We start from the raw sequence: 20,024 nt of genomic DNA, 5'->3' as shown, positions 1-20,024 counted from the left end.
TGTCCATTGCCTGTTGAGTAGCAGTCAGTTGCTCAGTTGTGTCCGACTCTTTGCGACCCCATGAATTGCAGCACGCCAGGCCTCCCTGTCCATCACCATCTCCCGGAGTTCACTCAGACCCACGTCCATCGAGTCCGTGATGCCATCCAGCCATCTCATCCTCTGTCGTCCCCTTCTCCTCCTGCCCCCAATCCCTCCCAGCATCAGAGTCTTTTCCAATGAGTCAACTCTTCGCATGAGGTGGCCAAAGTACTGGAGCTTCAGCTTCAGCATCATTCCCTCCAAAGAAATCCCAGGGTTGATCTCCTTCAGAATGGACTGGTTGGATGTCCTTGCAGTCCAAGGGATTCTCAAGAGTCTTCTCCAATACCACAGTTCAAAAGCATCAGTTCTTCGGCACTCAACTTTCTTCATAGTCCAACTCTCACATCCATACATGACCACTGGAAAAACCATAGCCTTGACTAGACGGACAGACATGATATTAATTCCTAAGACTACAGAGCTGTGGGCTTTCCCGGTGACTCAGTGGTAAGAGCCTGCCAGTGCAGGAGATGCAGGTTCGACCTTAAAGGAAATTCAGTTGTTAAGGAGGAATCGTCAAGTTAAAAAAAAAAAAAACCATAATGTAGGACATATTATTTTTTTGTCAAGTATAATAATAAAACTATGCAGAAGATACAGTTGTAACTCTGAGTGCAGAGTGATTTATTCTGCAGAGGTTGGTGACAAGGAGGAGTTGAGAGAGTGGATAAGCTAGGGAGTGTGTTTCCCAGGTGGTGCTAGCAGTAAAGAACCCGCCTGTAAATGCAGGAGATGCAAGAGAAGCTGGTTCAATCCCTGGGTCAGGAAGATCCCCTGGAGGAGGGCATGGCAACCCGCTCCAGTATTCTTGCCAGGAGAATCCAATGAACAGAGAAGCCTGGCCGGCTATGGTTCATAGGGTCACAAAGAGTTGGACACGACTGAAGTGACTTAGCAGCCATGCAGGCTAAGGAGTGGCATTTCCAGCAGAGGAGCTGGCATGTGTAAAGGTGCAGAAGTGCATCCAGGGAGCTGAAATGAGTTTGCAGGTGTTGCTTCCTAAGGTAGGACAAAGGGAGAGCTGGGGAGTTGAAGCTGGAGAGGTAGATGGGGGCCAGACCCCATGGGGAAACCTTACCAGGCTGTGGTATTTGGCTTTTATTTTGTTGATGGGGAAGATACCAAGAGATGTTAAGTAGAGAATGCCATGATCTACTTCATAATATAATAAGTTAGGGGATGGTAGTGGATAAATTAAAGGGGATTGAAATGGAGTTAGACTGATCATAGTCCCTGTGGTCTGAGATGACAAGAGCCATCCCCAAACCTGAACAATAAAAGAGGGTATGTTCAAGAGTTATTGACTTAAAGAAAGACGCAGTAGGAGAACAAGGCATGAGGGAGGGAAAAGTCCTCCTGAATGCTTCCCTGTGTGTGTGTGTGTGTGTGTTTACAAATGGACAGATAGATATTAAATTAGATTCTCCTTTTAAAAGATGTCAGAGGGATATCCTTGTGGTTTAAAGAAGGAAGCTGAGAAGATCATTAATTTATTTTGTTAGGGATGCATCAAGAGAAACAAAGTATACAGTATTTATATATTAATATAGCTATTCGTGAAGATTCCTGAAGTATTTGGCAGCTTCACCTTAATCAGCCTTCATTTTTCATTCAGTTCAGTTCAGTTCAGTTGCTCAGTTGTGTCTGACTCTTTGCGACCTCATGGACTGCAGCACACCAGGCTTCCCTGTCATCACCAACTCACGGTGCTTGCTCAAGCTCACGTCCATCGAGTTGGTGATGCCATCCAACCATCTCATCTTCTGTCGTTCCCTTCTCCTACCTTCAGTCTTTTCCAGCATCAGGATCTTTTCCAATGAGTTAGCTCTTCACATCAGGTGGCCAGAGTATTGGAGTTTCAGCGTCAGCATCAGTCCTTCCACTGAGTATTCAGGACTGATTTCCTTTAGGATGGACTGGTTGGATCTCCTTGCAGTCCAAGGGACTCTCAAAAGTCTTCTCTGACACCACAGTTCAAAAGCATCAATTCTTCAGTGCTCAGCTTTCTTTATAGTCCAACTCTCACATCCATATATGACTGCTGGAAAAACCATAGCTTCGACTAGATGGACCTTTGTCAGTAAGGTAATACTTCTGCTTTTTAATATTTTTCATTAGGTTCAATCAGTTCAGCTTTTCCTTTACACAACAGGGAAACATAATTTCCTCTAAGGAAGCAGACCCAAGGAATTTTATAACGTCAAGGAAACATGAAAGGTTACCTTTAGACACAAGAATGAAATCGGTGATAAGCATGTTAAAAATGTTAATACTTTCTCCGAAAGTGTCACTGTGTTTCTATTTTCCTTCTGTTCAATATGGGAGACCTGTGTTCAATCCCTGGGTTGGGAAGATCCCCTGGGAAAGGGAAAGGCTACCCACTCCAGTATTCTGGCCTGGAGAATTCCATGGACCATGGTGTCACAAAGAGTTGGACACAATGGAGTGACTTTCACTTTCACTTTCATACTTGGGCTAATTCTTCCTGACTCACTGCTGCTCCAGTTGCTGCTCTAGTTTTGTAGACTAATTAGGTGCTTTTCCATCATGCAGTATTTCTCCTTTATTCTCATCTGCTTAACTGTTCATTTGAAGATGGGCAGTGGATGGAACGTGTATTTCCATTTGGTTCCAACAGCTATAAATATGAATGAGTAAGTCATAACAGTGATAGCCAACTTGGTCAAAACTAGGATCCAGGATTAACTAGTGTCCATCCACAGGGCTACTGCTACTGCTTTATGAGTATTACTGTGATGATGACATATCTTCTTAATCACTATTTTCCAAAAGTTCCCCCATTAACATCTCTGCCAGCAGCTTAATTTCAGATCTTTCAAAAGATATAGTACTAGTATTTATCCTAACATCAGTGCTATGTAGGATCACATTCAGTTTCTTCACAGTTCACTTTGCAAGGTATGCATGAAGTTCTAAAGTGTTGTTATACTTTGGTCTGAACACTGATTTTTTTTTGGTCTGAAATTCTTTGCTGCGATACCGACCAACTGAAATTTGTCTCCCTCCCTCTCTTCCTTCGTTCGTTCTCTGCTAGTGGCCACTGGCTTTCCAGCTGGACAGACTCATTTGAAAACACGATTAGAAGAGATCAGATTGGCCGTGGAAGATGGAGCTACGGAAATTGATGTGGTGATTAACAGGACCTTGGTGCTAACAGGCCAGTGGAAAGGTAAGGGCACGTGCTTACCCAAGGGACTCAGTCATTCCCCGGTCATCCAGATGGCGAGGACCTGAAAAGAGACAGCGTGGTTTGGAAGTCACTGTTCTAGACTACAAGTCACTAGATCAGAGGGTGAATGGAGGAGAAAACATGACTAAGACTGCTCATCCTTGTTGCTTATAACTCTGGGCAGATGCCCACCTGCATGAACTTTTTAGATCCCTTTTAAGGAATCAGTTATTTCCAAGCAGTGAATTAGTAACTTTTGCTCTCTTCTCTGCTGTTTTGTTACTCAGTACAAAAATCACCTCAGGCAAGTATTTTATGCAGAGTTTATTTTAATATGCTGGAGGAAGCTTCCCTTTTTTATATTAATCTTTGTGGATTTTGAGGATGTGGGGTTATTGATTAGTTGACGAAGTCTATGTTTACTCCTGTTCTTGAACATAGCTCCTTTGGACTTTGTTATGTATTCACCTTCAAGATTTGTGATTTACTATCAAGTCAATTACAATAAGACATTGCCCAGTCCAGTAACAAGCTGTTTCTTTTTTTAAGAGATTGATTTTGCTTCTACATTAAATATATTTTATATACTTAGAGATTTTTTTTAAGTTAATAGAGTATTTTTTAGAGCAGTTTTAAGTTACAGGAAAATTGAGCAGAAAGTATGCAATTCCCATATACCTCCTGTGCACACCCCACTGCATACAGTTTCCCGTATCATTAACATCTTATATTATTGCAGTGTATATGTAAAAATTGCTGAAGCTGAGCTAATAATATTGATACATTACTTAATCAAAGGAGGTAGGATGTGCTTAATCATGTCGACTTTTCTGACCCCATGGACTGTAGCCCACCAGGTTTTTCCAGACAAGAATACTGGAGTGGGGGTTGCCATTTCCTACTCCACAGAGATTGTTGATAGCTAAAATAAGTACAATTTTGTATTTTTAAAAAAAATCATTGTAATATGTAGCTTAATTGAAAATTTTTAATGAAATCATAGGATAAAACCAGAATAATGTATTGTCTCTTTAGCTATGTAGCTATCAAATAAATGGCGTACTTTATTCTAATTACAAAGGGTAATTTGTAATTAATTAATTAAAATTAATTCTCACTGTTAATTAACCAGTAATAAAGGAAGTAGGTGTTCTACTTAATCTCCTCCCCTACAAATAACCCTTAATAACACTGCATCGCACAACTTTCCAAGCCATTTCCCCTTCATATACACATATGCAACACCTACCGTTTTGTAAAGTTTAAAATAAATATTTTTTTAAAAAGTGGAAAAGTTAGAATTAAAAATAGGATCATGCTTAATGTATTTTCCCTTAACCTAACAATTGGACTTGCCAATATCTCATAGGTATCTCTAGACTCTATCCATCAATCCATCTAGCTCATATTCTGTAAATTCTAATTCCATTGTTTATTCACTAAAAAATGCTTTTGGTTAGGCAGCAACAAAGATTCAGTCAGTGGTTTAAATGCTCAAGGATTTACTCTGTCATGTAATGTCTGTGTTCATGCATAGTCACTTAGTCCTGTCTGCCTCTTTTGTGACCCCGTGGACTGTAGCCCACCAGGCTCCTCTGTCCGTGGGATTCTCCAGGCAAGAATACTGGAGTGGGTTGCCATGCCCTCTCCAGGGGATCTTCCTGACCCCAGGATCGAACCCATGTCTGCTGCATCTCCTGCGTTGCCAGGCAGATTCTTTACCACTGAGCCACTTGGAAGCCCCTTCATGTAAAGTCTAGGCATAGGTATTTCAGGAGTATTGTGGCAGTCCCTCAGAGTTCTCAGGGGCCTGAGCTTCTTTTACTTTCGGCTTCCCAAGATCATAGCATCTGATCTCAGCTTCAAGACCACTCCATTGTTTACAATGGCTTTTGAAGCTCCGGCCCTTACACTTGTCTCCCCGAAGACAGGAAATAGGGGCTTGTCCTGTCTTTAGATCTCACACACCATCTTTGCTTACACCTCATGGCCCTGAATCGAGTTCTGTGGTCAGGCTTGGCTGCAAGTGAAGCTGGAAAATGTTGGCTTGGAGTATTCACTATGTTTCCGTTCATTCTTTATACGTTGGATGGTGCACATTTCTGTGCCTCGGTGGAAAGGAGTGAGGGAAATACTGGTTCAGCAAGAGACTGTGCCACATGAGCTAAATAGGATGTGATCTTAAAAAACTTGACAGCAAAAGGGGACTTCCCTGGTGGCCCAGTGGCTAAGACTCTGCATTCCCAATGCAGGTGGCCCGAGTTTGATCCCTGGTCAGGGAACTAGATCCCACAGGCCGTAACTAAGCAATTGCACCGCAGCTACTAAGGCCGTGCACGCTAGAGTCCTCACGCCACAACTACAGAATCCAGTGCATTGCAACCAGAGAAGTCCCCGTGTTGCAGTGAAGACCGAGCCAGAATAAATAAATTGATTTCTAAAAAGTTGAGGCAAAGCAACAATAGCAACATTTAAATAAAAATATTTATGAAGTCAAAAGGCACAGCGATCTGGACCATGAGCTATGGGGCGGGTTGTCTCAGAGATTTATGTAGCCTCTGGGGAGCATCACTGTATTCCAGGAGAATCCAGCCACTGGTACAGCAGTCCTGAGTGAAAGTGAAAGTCACTCAGTTGTGTCTGACTCTGCGACCCCATGGACTATACAGTCATGGAATTCTCTAGGCCAGAATACTGGAGTGGGTAGCCTTTCCCTTCTCCAGGGGATCGTCCCAACCCAGGGATCTTCCCAATCCAGTTCTCCTGCATTGTAGGCAGAAGCCCACAGCACTTCTGAAGTGTCTAGGAAAAAAGGTCAGGTTGTTCCCATTATCTGATACTCCCATCGGTACCCACCAACATTTTTAAATCCTTACCAGGTGTCAGTACTTTTTTTTCAGATTCTTTGTTCTTTATATGTTTGTCTGCTTTGGCTCTGCTGGGTAACTGTTGCTTTTTTGTGGGCTTTTCCCTAGTGCAGCGAGCAGGGGCTGCTCTTCCTTGCATTCATGGGCTTCTCACGGCAGTGGCTTCTCTTGTTGTGGAGCATGGGCTTAATTGCCCTGAGGCATGTAGGATCTTCCTGGACCAGGGATTGAACCCATGTCCTCTGCATTGTCAGGCAAATTCTTAACCAGTGGACCACCAGGGAAGTCCAGGTTTCAATCCTTGACAGTGCACAAATATCTTTTTGTGCTTTCGATTTTTGTTGTCTTATGGATCATGTGTGCCTTGGGCATTTACAACCATCCTTAAATGGCTTATTTTAAGTAGATGTCCTTTGTCCCTATATGTTAATTCTACTTGTCTGCTGCTTGTAACAGATTTCAGTTCAAATTTAAAGCTAGAGTAGGAAAAAAATGAGTAAGCTGTATGTGCTAAGTTGCATTAGTCATCTCTGACTCTTTGCAGCCCTGTAGACTGTAGCCCTCCAGGTTCCTCTCTCCATGGGATTCCTAGAGTGGGTTGCCATTTTCTCCTCTAGGGGATCTTCCTGACCCAACGACTGAACCCACGTCTCTTACATCTCGTACAAAACTACTAGCGCAAATTTAGAAATAAACTCTGTGTCATTTAGTTGGATTAAAAAACTGTATGCTCTTTATCTTTTATTAAGTAATTATAGACATATATAGACTGTATTATAACTTGTGCTCCTGTCTTTAGAATACTACTAATTGGAAAATCAAATACAATAGGAGATGAGATTTGATGTAATTGGCTTTCCTTTAATGAAGCAGGAATGGTTGTTTTTAAGAACTGATAATTTCCCAATAACAGACATTCATGTAAAATATAATAACGTATCTTTGTCCCAGACCGTACTTTTCTATTAACTTTTTCTGTGGTGTTAATAACCTCTTGACCCCAAACAAATTGAAAAAGACCATTGAATACTAGAAATTTAATTCTAACTAGAAGCCTGCAAACATCTTGGCCCTTTTTCACTGCAATATTTTGTCTTAATTTCAGTTCCAAATTTGATTACATATTGTGTTTTTCAGTGTCATGTTTTAATATTAGCTGTTTTCTAAAATATGAGCCTATCATCGATTTCTTGGAATTTGCTGATGGAGGCGTCTATGAGGGTGTTAGACATTCCAGTCTAGGTCCCTCTTCTCTTTGCACTAAGGTGTGGAGGACACTGGTTAAAAACCAAGAGAAAGAATCCTGCTTTTAAAACCTGGCCATTCTTAGTGTCTCTTCACCATTTCTCATGGTCACAGGGGGATATGAACTCAGAGGGGAGATATGAGAAGGACTTGTTATTCCTCTGCTTGGATTCATCTTGGTGGTCATTTAAAATCTACCTCCTCAGGACTTCCCCAGTGGTGCAGTAGTTAAGACTTCCCCTTTCAATGCAGGGGGTGTGGGTTCAATCCCTGGCCAGGGAGTAAAGATCCTAAATGCATCGTGGCCAAAAAACCAAAACATAAATACTGCAACTAATTCAATAAAGACTTTAAAAAAATGGCCCATGTCAGAAAATTAAATAAAATCTACTTCCTCAGACTTTTAACTTTTCCACCCACCTTGCATGCATGCTAAGTCACTTTAGTCGTGTCCAACTCTGTTCGACTCTGTGGACTGTAGTCCAACAGGCTTCATCTGTCCATGGGATTCTTACTGGAGTGGGTTGCCATTTCCTTCTCCAGGGGATCTTCCCAACTCAGCAATCGACCCATGTCTCTTACATCTTCTGCCTTAGCAGACAGGTTCTTTATCTCTGGTGCCACCTGAGAAGCCCTCCACCACCTTGAGGCTCCTTAAGTCTTGGCAAATTACCTTCTTACTACTTCTCAGAGAAAATACATCTGTTAGGCAGGAACTTCCTCAAGGTCCTTGCATCCAATCTGCTCCCCTTTTCCTTCTCCTCTTCTTCCTCCTGTGTCCACTTCCCCAGCTGCTTCTCAGAGCTCTCTCCTCCCATCAGCATCCTAGCAGACATCCAAAAGTTCTTATGATTAAAAAATAAAAAGCCCACAGGCTCCATTCCTGCTCATCCCCAGCTGAGTCTCCCTTTCATGGCTGAAATTCTTATAAGAGTTATGTTTACTTGTTCCCTTGAATCTGTTTTTCCCAAGACACCAGTGGCCTCTTATTTTGCTGTCCCTGGGAATACTCTTTGGTCATTTAGTTTTGTGGCCCAGAAACAGCTGACACAAGGGACAGTTTCTTCCTGGAAACACTCTCTTGTCACGGCTTTGATGATCCCACTGTCTTTAGGTTTTCCTTTGTGTTTCTGATGCCTCCTGTGTCTTGTTGCAAGCTCCTCCATCTCCCCTGTCTTCACTGAAGTGTTTGTGGTCCTTGGGCTCTGTCCCAGCAAACTCAATTTCTCAGGCTTTGCACACTGTTTTTTGGGAACCTCCTGTCCACATTGATTTTGGCCGTTACCTGTGCTGAGGACTAAACCTCCAGAGTGCGGGACCTGAGTCTGTGACTTGGGAACCTGCATTCCATTTTCCCACTAAAATTATTCCCCATGAAATGATGCTTTTTGTTGATTAGTTTCCCTTGGACTGCAAGGAGATCCAACCAGTCCATCCTAAAGGAGATCAGTCCTGGGTGTTCATTGGAAGGACTGATGTTGAAGCTGAAACTCCAGGAGTTTGGCCACCTGATACGAAGAGCTGACTCGTTTGAAAAGGCCCTGATACTGGGAAAGATTGAAGGTGGGAGGAGAAGGGGACGACAGAAGATGAGATGGTTGGATGGCATCACCGACTCAATGGACATGGGTTTGGGTGGACTCCGGGGGTGGGTGATGGACAGGGAGACCCAGCGTGCTGTGATTCATGGAGTCGCAAAGAGTCAGACATGACTGAGTGACTGAACTGAACTGAACTAATTGATTAGTTTCACTTAAGCAAATGTTCAAAGTCAGTGAATCTGGGCTTCCCTGGTGGCTCAGCGGTAAAGAATCCACCCGCCAAAGCAGGAGACATGGGTTTGATCCCTGATCCGGGAAGATTCTATGCCATGGAGCAACTAAGCCCATGGGCTACAACCACTGAGCCTGTGTGCCCTAGAACCCACGCTTCGCAACAGGAGAAGCCACCGCAGTGAGAAGCCCTCGCACTATAACTAGAGAGTAGCCGCTGCTTGCCATGACTAGGGAAAAGCCAGTGTAGTGACTAAGACCCAGCACAGCCTAAAAGGAATCAGTGAGTCTTCACCATAGCAGAGAATCCAGCCACTTTAGAAATCCATGAAAAATATTTTCATTTCCCTGACTTTATTTACTTGTTCTATTAAATACAGCTTATTTTTGTCTAGGTCATTCATGGCAGTTGTATCAGTGATTACAGGCACCTCATTTGATTTGGCTTTGCTCTATTGCACTTCACAGATTTTTACAAACTGAAGGTTTGGGGCAGCCTTGAGTTGAACAAGTCTGTAGGCACTGTTTTCCCAACAGCATTGGTTCGCTTCATGTCTCTGGGTCACATTTTGGAAATTCTTACATTATTTCAAACTTTTTCATTATTATTATTATTATATGATGGTGATCTATGACCAGTAATCTTTGATGTTACTATTACACAAGGATTGTGACTTGCTGAAGGCTCAGATGATGGTTAGCATTTTTTAGCAGTAAAGTATTTCTTCCTTTAAGGTATGTACACTGTTTTGTTTAGACATAATGCTACTGTACACCTAATACACTACAGTGTAGTAGAAGCATAAACTTTGCATGCACTGGGAAACCAAAAATTTCACATGACTCATTTTATTCCATTACTTGGCTTACTGCGCTGGTTTGAAACTGGACCAAAGTATCACTGAGGTCAGCCTGTGTATTATTCTGGAACACAGTGATGCTCTCAGGGGCTGAAGTCTGGGAGATGACTTGCCCCATAGTTAATGGTCCCATAGCTGATGGTCCCATAGGTGATGGCTCCATAGCTAATGGTCCAGGCTGCTGTGCTTTTTTTTTAGACTTCATATATTTTTTTGCTGAAACATCTCTGCTATTGTTGTTGTGCCTGGTCCTTTGTTCTTAGGCTTTTTACTGTCAGCTCGTTTCACTGTCCTTCCCTCACTCCTTTCCATCTGGGCAGAGAAATGGACACCATCTAACTTGTTGCTTGGGACAGTAGTTCTGACTGGGTAGGGTGTGGAATGTCTTGCTGGTTCTCAGACATTATCAGGTGATTTGCCTCACCTCCCTGTCTCACAGAATCCAAGACATCCCCCCAATTATGTGTACTGTCAGAATTGGGGGCTGGATTTAGGGAGGAGTAGGGTCTACACTGAAAGTCACTCCAGATCATTTGGATTCCACATTCCCCCCGCAGCCATCCCATATATGCCTAAGGAGAAGCACTAACTTGGAGCAACTTTTTTTTTTTTTTAACACGCTTCTAGTTCTTGATTCTATATAGTTTAGGATGCGTGCCCAGTTGTGTCTGACTCTCTGCAACCCTATGGACTGTAGCCTTCCAGGATCCTCTGTCCATGGGATTCTCCAGGTAAGAATACTGTAGTGGGTTGCCATTTCCTCCTCCAGGGGATCTTCCTGCGTCTCTTGCATCTCCTGCATTGGCAGGTGGGTTCTTTATCACTGGCACCACTTGGGAATTAGGCGCCACATAATTGAAGCATTGTTGAATTTGCATATTCATTAATTAATACAAATCATATTTCCCATGTGTTTATTGTTTATTAAGCCTAGTTCTGCAGTTGGCTGTAAACAGAAGGCTTAAGGAACAGGGTTACTCTGTAGAGTTTAGCCAGAAAGACATCTACTTCTGTGCTCTTGGGAGGCTAGTTCTTCTCTCCCTGGGAAGACTGTGCCTTAGGTGAAGAGAGTAGTTGTCCTGCGCTGGACCCAGAGAGAGGTGGAGTCAGCCGGCCAGATGAGCCAACCATCATTGGAGTCACAGTCAGACCCAGAAAGTACCCAGGACAAATATACTGTGGAGTAAGAAGGGTAGGGGGGTGCTTCCCAGGTGGCGCTAGTGGTAAAGAACCCACCTGCCATTGCAGGAGATATAAGAGACAAGAAGTATGATCCCTGAGTTGGGCAGATCCTCTGGAGGGTGGCACAGCAACCCACTCAGTATGCTTGCCTGGAGATTCCCATGGACAGGAAAGTGATTCATAGCATTGTAAAGAGTAGGACACAACTGAAGCAACTTAGCATGCACGCAAGCAAGAAGGTGGGGGATTGCTCCAGGAGACTGGAAATCTTATGGTCTTTGCAAGGTCTTTGTGTTAGACAAATCCTGGTTGGAATCCTGGTGCTATTGTTAGTGGCTGTTTGCTCTTAGATAAGTCACTTAGCCTGTCTGTACCTTCTGTTCCTTTTCTGTAAAACAGGCATAGTGACATCTGCTTCATGGGGTTATATTAGTAATAGAGATTAAATTAGATGATGTCCATAAATTCGTCATCCTCTTGCTTGGCCCAGATGAATCTCTCCATGTGCACTGTGGTTTCTTCTCTCTCCCCCTCCTCCTGATGAAGGTAGTGTGTTGCCAAGGGAAGTAATGACATAGCAGAGGCATCCAGCTGATGAAGAAGAATTCTAAAGATGTAGGTTTTAGTGTTTATCATTTAGGTAATTTACACCTGGTCTGTGAGCACTTCTCTTCTAACTGCCTCCCTCCATTTAAAAAGCTACCAGGGACTTCCCTGGTGGTCCAGTGGTTAAGACTGTGCTTCCAAGCTTCCAGTACAGGGGATGCTAGTTCAATCGCTGGTTGGGAAGCTAAGATCCCACATGCTGTCCAGTGTGGCCAAAAAATAAAATAATAAATTAAGTTACTAGTGAGGGGATAAGACATATGGGTTTTCTATGGGTGTTTCCAGCTATAACGGCCTGTGATTTTGTATTTGGTGTTGTTCCTTGTCTGCGTATATTATTCCCATGATAAGTCCTTGTAATATGGTATTTTTTAATGATGATATTGAGGTTGACACCTCAAACAGTTTTTTGAAGAAAGAATTCACCAGAAGATGTTCATCACATCATAAATCTTATTGAGCAGGTTTTGAAAATTAAATGCATTCCATGCTCTGTAAATATACAGAGGTTTTCAATTTTTTAAAACTTTTTAATGACCACTCTGCTGCATATATTTACCTAATATATTACCAGTGATATGGAAAGACTATCAGATTCAAGCATCTTCCAGGACCTAGAGCTGGTGTTACTAGTTTTTGGAAACCCATTCCACACTGAAGCACGAGCAGGTAGTGGGGGTTTAGCCGCTAAGTCGTATCTGACTCTTGAGACCCCATGGACTATAGCCCGCCAGGCTCCTCTGTCCATGGGATTCCCCAGGCATGAATACCGGAGGGGACTGCCATTTCCTTCTCCAAGAGATCTTCCTGGCCCGGGGACAGAACCGGCATCTCCTGCATTGAAGGTGGATTCTTTACCTACTGAGCCACCAGGAGCTCCCTGGTGACGCCAAACGTGGCCGCGTCTGGGACATTTTTCCAGCATTATGTGTTCAGAATCACATCTGGAATTATCGTTTGTCTTCTGTATCCACAGCCTCACATACCTTTTACCCTGTTCAGTTCCATTTTTTTTGTAGTTGTCTGATTATTTTTTTCTTTTACTTATTTATTTATTCATCTGCATTGTCTTGGTGGCAGTACGTGGGATCTTCGTTGAGGTGCACGTTCTGTCTAGTTATGGCGTGTGGACTTAGTTGCCCCAAGCCATGTGGGGTCTTAGTCTTAGTTCCCCAACCAGGAATCACACCCTCATTCCTTACATTGCAAGGCAGATTCTTAACCACTGGACCACCAGGGAAGTCCCTGCCCTGTTCGGTTCTTCAGCTCTCCTAAACTTGGTTTATGGAGTATATGCCTTGAGATCCTGAAGAGCTTTAGGATGATACAATTTATTTTTCTTATTTGCTTAGTTTTACAAAAGAAGGGTGGTAGAAAGAATATCTCCTAAAAGAAATTAGGGTTTTTCTTTATTTTGAGGAGCTTTTAATCATAATATCTTATGAGAAAAGCAATCTCTAAATCTATAGACACATTTTTGGGGAGGAATCACATAATCTATAACCTGGGCTTTCTGTTTTGAGGGTTGTTTATAACAGAAACCTTCTGGAGATACTTAACGACTGCTGTATGCTTTTATGGTTTTTGTTTTTATGCTATGATTCTTCAAAACTTCAAATACTATTGACAAAAATGTGTGTGTTTTATCTCTTGTAGGTGGTTATTTTACTACCTAGTGTTTTAGCTCATCTCTGTTTTAGTCTTTCAAGATTAATTAGTTGTCTTAGTGGATGAAAACTGTTCTTGAACATTTTGTGACTTTCTTAGATTAGAAGGTTGCCATGTAATTTTATATTAAGTGTTTTACTGTACATATAATTATCTTAAGAGTGATTTTCAGGCCACTCTTGCTGTGTTGAACATCTTTCTGGTACTCAAAAAATAATTGCTTAGATATGTTCGTTAACAATTATTTTTAAGTGCTTTTGAATAGCACGAAATATAAAGGGAAATCTACTTTATGGCTTTTAGATGGGCTATATAATCTTTAAACACTTGGGTTCTTAACTTCAATCATAATTTCTATACATGAAAGCTTGACTAACAGTTTTCTATGTCTGTGTGCTTTTGTGCTCAGCCTCTCAGTCGTGTCCAATTCTTGGCAACCCCACGGGCTATAGCCCGCCAGGCTACTCTGTCCGTGGGATTTCCCAGGCAAGAATACTGCAGTATTGGCAAAAATGGCAGTTTCCTCTTCCAGGGGATTTTCCCAACCCAGGGTTCGAACCTGTGTCTCCTGCATTGGCAGGCAGATTCCTTACCACTGAGCCATCTGGCTAGCCCTTTTCTAAGTCTACAGTGGTACTTTTTCCAGAAAGCTTAACAGGTTGCCAGCAGCCTCAAGATGAAGAATCTGTTTTCCTTTTAAGTAGGAGCTGGAGAGGAAGAAGAGACTTGTAGATAGAGAAAAGTTGAATTCTTGAGATGCAAGTTCCTGCTGGCACAGGGAGCCAGCGATCACCTTGTTTTGGATACTCTTTAAAACCAATGCAGCGTGACCTCCTCCATCCCCTTGGGTCAGCGTCCAGGCCTTTCCCAGAGTGGCTGGATTATCTAAATCCTGCCATGGACCACTCCACTGGCTCAGCCCCACTTGTTTTTCCCACTGGCAGGGACAAACAGAAGGTCAGGTTATGACCTCCATGTCTTCTCCTCAGCGTAGCAGCAGTAGGAGGGACAAGGGGGGACAGACAGGAGACCACGCGTCTGCTGGTTGTGCCGTTATATTGATTAAGCATCTGCAATGTAATCCATCTTGGGTTTCTAGTACACCCACTTTTGCTACTCCTGAAAACCTCATTATAAGTCAAAACATTTATTATCAGGTTTCTTAATGTGACATCACTCTGCCAGCCACTGCTCTGGTGTGTGTGTTTTGTTAAATTTTGCATTATTCTGACTAATTTGCAGTCGTGGTGTTTGAATTCCATTTTCATTTGTCAGTCATCTTTTATAATAGCTTTCCAAATTATTATTTTTCTGATACATGCAAGAATTGTTCTTTTTTTTTTAATGGGGAATTTTCATTTTCCGTAATGTTTGAATTTTTAACAGTGAATGGGTATTCTGAGAATGTGAGCAGAAAAATTAATAAATGCTTTAGGGAACAAGGCCATGATATATGCAGAGACTTAACCATAAAGGGTTTACTGAAGTATTGTTTATAAGAGCAAATAATCTGAAACTTTGACTATCCAGTAATAGGTGGTTGAATACATTGTTTATGACCATGCAACGGAAGATTGTGCAGCCATTAAAAATGTGCTACAGACATGAATTTATTAATTTGGAAAGATATCTATGATATATCAAAGGAAAGAAAAGCAGGTTACAAAATAATATGTACCATATATAATCACACATTTTTTTCTAAAAAAAAACCAGTAGAATAGTTGATAGTTTCAAAAGCCCTCCCGTGAGAAAACTACCTGGATACTAAATAAACTACAACTGTATAACAAACGTATCTTTTTTAACTGTTATTTTTGAATAATTTACAACTTACAGAAAGGTTACAAAAATAGCACACAAAACTCCCATTTATTCCCAGTTATAAAATTCTATCCCATTAAAATTTTTGCCTTTCCTCTTTCTCTTTCTTTCTCTCTATACGTGTATGCAGAGAGAAAGTTAAATAGATATAGATATATTTTTTCTGATTTATTTGAGATTAAGTTGCTGACCTATTGATACATTACTATTAAGTACTTCAGTGTGTATTTCCTAAAAACATGTGAAGCCACAGTAAACCATCAAAATCAGGAAATTAAGATGAATGTCATTAATGTTACCATTAGGTCTCCTGCACCTTCTGCACTGGCAGGCAGAGTCTACCACTGAGCCACCTGGGAAGCCCGCGTGTCTCTTTAGGCTTCTTCAGTCTGGAACAGTCCTCAATCTTTTCTCGTGTTTGAAGAACTGAGGTCTATTTTGTAAAGTGTACCTCAGTCTGGGTGGGTTACATGGTTTTTCATGATTAGATTCACATTAGGTGTTTTTGGTAGGCCCACCCCTGAAGTTTTGTTCTGTTCTTCTCAATGTCCTCTGCTTTCAGGAGTCCCGAAATGTTGATCTGTTCCATTATTGACGGTGTTACGCTTTTACTTGGCTAAGATGGTTTCTGCCAAGTTTCTCCATTGTAAAATTAATAAATATTTTGTATTTTAGTAAGTATTTTATGAATGGAGATATGGTTAATATCCTGTTCTTCATCTAACTTTTACTCAGTGGTTTTAAGTGTTCATTGGTAATTCTTCTGTTATACTCTGATAGTTGGAAATGGTGATTTTTTTCTGATTCCATCATTTCTTTTATACTCATTAGTTAGCATTACCTTCTCCCTCCGTTTCTTCCTCTCTTCAAGAACTCATAGATGCCTGTTTTTTGTTTTCTGTTTTCCAGTTGGTTATAATCCATTACTATCATTATTTATTCTGGAACTCAAATTGTCCCAGATTTGACAGATGAGAGCTGCTTCAGGCTAGCTCCTCTGCCCTTTTGACATGTTTTTGTTATTCTTTAAGACCTTCTTTACATTTATTTAAAAGATATTTCGGGCTGATTTTTAGCTTTCTCTGCCCCAGGCTTGGAATCAGTCACTTTCCCAAGGAGCTTTGCTTGTTTTCATTGAAGGCTGGAGTTTAGGAACGAAGATCTGGGTGCTACAGGGTGCTCATTTCTACAGGGTTGCTGCTGTTTCCATGCCTCCTCAGGGGACAGATCTACGAAATACATAAATGTATATAACGCACACCTATAAACATGCATACAGCTCTGTCTATCTATCCGTGATGTTAGGAAAGATTGAGGGCAAGAGGTGAAGGGAGAGACAGAGGATGAGATGGTTAGATGGCATAACTGACTCAATGGACATGAGTTTGAGCAAACTCCAGGAGATAGTGAGAACAGGGAAGTCTGGCATGCTACAGGCTATGGGGTCGCAGAGTCGGACACAACTGGGCGACTGAACACCACAGTAGTAAGTTAGACATCTCTTCTCGTGCCCCAAAGAGGTTGTATCTTACATTCTTTAGGAAATGTGGATCATAGTGTCCTCTGCTTTTTGTTTATTTGTTTATTTAGGACTGCACTGGGTCTTCATTGTTGCACACGGGCTTTCTCTAGTTGCGACGAGTCGGGGGCTATCCTTTGGTGCTGCGTGCAGTCTTCTAATATAAATCGAGGCAGTCAGAGCACCCACACTATTGTCCATTATACCATACTTGCCAGTGTCTATGTGTTATACTGGAGTCATAGGTTGAAGACTAATAAACCAATTCTGATGATCCCATGGACTGCAGCCCGCCAGGCTCTTCTGTCCATGGAATTCTCCAGGCAAGAATACTGGAGTGGGCTGCCATGTCCATCTTCAAGGGATCTTCCCGCCCCAGAGATCGAACCTGGGTCTTCCACATTGCAGGCAGGAAGATTCCTTCCTGTCTGAGCCACAAGGGAAGCCCCATGGCAAGCTGAAAAGGGGTTTATGATTTATTATTAGGAGGATCTGGGGTAGCTTACTGAATCAGTGGGAAGCTGAGAAGCAGGCTTGGAGCACAAGCAGGACCATGAAGACTGGGGAGCAGAGAGTAAGCCAGATGTGTAGCAGAAAGAGTCTGCTTACGAGACCAGTGCTGTTGCTCTTGCCAGTGGCCAGCGTGGGTACCCTGCTGGCTGGTGACTGCTGTGGACTCTCGGATCTACTGCCATTGCTGACGTTGCATTACTGATGAAAATCTCTAACTGTCCTTCATCTTTGCATCACTCAGTAAAATTCAAAGGATTATGTAGAAGCATTCGTTTGATGGAGCCCAGACCTCGTTTTGGGCTTCCCAGGTGGTGCTTGCTTGTGGTGAAGAATCTGCCTGTCAGTGCAGGAGACAGAAGAGGCTTGGGTTTAGTCCCTGACTCAGGGATATCTCTAGAGGAGGGCATGGCAGCCCACTCCAGTATTCTTGCCTGGAGAATCCCATGGACAGAGTAGCATGGTGGGCTACAGTCCATAGGGTTGCAAAGAGCTGGACACGACTGAAGCGACTTAGCACAGCACACACAGACTGCATTCTAAAAAGACCAGGTTAGGTATGCTTTCTGATTTAATTGTCCTGGTAGACTCTGGGCAGAATGGTAACAGAAACAAATAACAGCTTTCCCAGTGTTGATCTTTAAAGATGTAAGATACTTTTTCAGTTAACCTTGATCCTGTTATGTGATGAGACAGGTCAGTAACATAATTTAAAGAGTTGGTAATTAAAGAATTAGAAGGCAATGGTTGTATATTAGTTAAATCCAGTGAAACTCAGAGTTACCATTTTTGGTTCATTCTGTTTGGGTCATGGATTAAAAAGCATGAATTCCAGGTGGCTGATAATTGAGTCATAAAATACATCTGGGTTTTCTGGTTAATTTTAACTGTAGGTGAAGAACTTCAGTGGATATTAAAGGGTAATATATTTTAGAAAATGGCTGGTGATTTTGCTTATAAATATGCTCAGGACCAATGTTTTAAGAATTTTGTTATACAGGCCAAAGTTCCCTTTTACAAATGCTGTAACAAAATATTTTCAAGTCTTATCTGATGGCTCACTGAATATAACCACTAATCCATATAACAAAATTTCAGTGTAGTACAAAAAGTTGGGTCAGGTATGAACCAAGATTTAACTTTTATCAACAGCACTTAGTAAAAATTCATTTTACTAGAATTCTGAACTTAATAATAATGATTAAACTTTTTGAATGCTTACAATAAGCCAGGCAATGCACAAAGTTTTGTGTGTGTGTATACCTATCTATCTGTATATATCTTATCTTTTAATCCTCAAATAACCTATAAAATAAATATTATTATTGATACTTTAAGGCTGGAACTGAGGCTGGGAGAAATAACTTGCCTAAGGTCACACAGAAAGTGTTGGAGTTGAGTTTTAAATCCACCTTTGTTTGACCCTTGAGATTGCTCATTGTACTAGGAAGAAAAATCCTTAATTAGATCACAACTTAACTCCAGATTATCATTCTTGAATTTTTAGCTCAAGAGGTTTCCTTGTCACTAGTTCTTAGAGGACAGCTTTCTATTTTCAAGAACTGTTTTTCCATCCAAGATTCACTCTCTGAGTTAAAAGAATATAGATGGTTACTGCCGCATAGTCTTTTGCTGTTTATCCTGTTCTTGCAAGTTGTTGTATTGGATGTGTGGGTGATATGATTTCCTCATGGTTTAGGTGCGACATGCAGGGTAAGGTGGGCAGTGTGGCATCTCGGGTCATTTCTGAAACAACTACTGACTGTTAGGAATTTGTAAAAATATTCTGCCCTTTCTTGAAAAAAAAACATGGGTACCTCTTGGAGGCAACAAACATTGTACTTTTCCATGTGTCTTGTAATAGAATCCTTCGCGCTTCAAGTTAAGTTTGGGTTTTCTAAAATTGAGAAGACAAGTTTTGTTCCATCTTTATCTTTCATGGTTTGGGGACTTGCCTGGTGGTCCAGTGGTTAGGATTCCATGCTTCCACTGCAGGGGGCGTGGGTTCCATCCCTGGTTGGGTAACTAAGATCCTGCATGGTGTCTGGCATGGCGCATATCCCCCCTCAAAAATAAAAACACCAAAAACTTGAGTGGTTTGACTTAGTTTTCTGACTCAAGACTGATTTTTAGTCTTTTATAAGTACTTTAGAAAACCTGTGAATTATACAACTGTCATTTTAGCATTAAAAATGCTTCTCGTAACCCTAATGTTTATTATTACCCTAATCCTGATGGCTCAGAGGTTAAAGCGTCTGCCTCCAATGCAGGAGACCCAGGTTCGATCCCTGGGTTGGGAAGATCCCCTGGAGAAGGAAATGGCAACCCTCTCCAGTATTTTTGCCTGGAGAATCCTATGGACTGAGGAGCCTGGTGGGCTGCAGTCCACGGGGTCACAAAGAGTTGGACACGACTGAGTGACTTTACTTACTTACTTAATCCTGATAGTGTAGCAATAACTGAAGTTCAGGAAATGAGATGTAGCCAACCTGATGCAGGTTAAGAGCTTGGTGTTATTGGCAATAGACAGTCTTAAATAATTTTTCAGAATTTTAATACTCATTATACTGTACTGATTTTTCTTGCTAATATTCTGTTACTTTGAATATGAAATGTTTCCCCTTCAATTTAATTTTATTGAGTATAATGGGCTTTGAGGGTATATATGTATATGTGTGTATAAAATAAATATATATA

At 41.7% G+C, this 20,024-nt stretch overlaps 1 protein-coding gene and 1 non-coding gene across 3 annotated transcripts in view; both read left to right on the top strand.

The window, feature by feature from the left end:
- The window catches only part of DERA (deoxyribose-phosphate aldolase), a 119,401-nt gene that overhangs the window by 44,721 nt on the left and 54,656 nt on the right, over positions 1-20,024 (top strand). For both annotated transcript variants that reach the window (XM_052639664.1, XM_052639665.1), the window contains exon 5: positions 3,140-3,274. In XM_052639664.1, the coding sequence (XP_052495624.1) occupies positions 3,140-3,274 (135 nt within the window). The remainder of the gene's footprint in view (positions 1-3,139; positions 3,275-20,024) is intronic.
- Positions 19,556-19,628, top strand: TRNAW-CCA (transfer RNA tryptophan (anticodon CCA)). The gene has a single exon. It is a non-coding gene; the product is annotated as a tRNA-Trp (tRNA).

Source organism: Budorcas taxicolor, chromosome 5 (genome assembly GCF_023091745.1).
Source record: "Budorcas taxicolor isolate Tak-1 chromosome 5, Takin1.1, whole genome shotgun sequence".
Taxonomy (NCBI): Eukaryota; Metazoa; Chordata; class Mammalia; order Artiodactyla; family Bovidae; genus Budorcas; species Budorcas taxicolor.
Note: the sequence above shows the minus strand (reverse complement) of the source record. Positions and strands in the feature narration are given on the sequence as shown.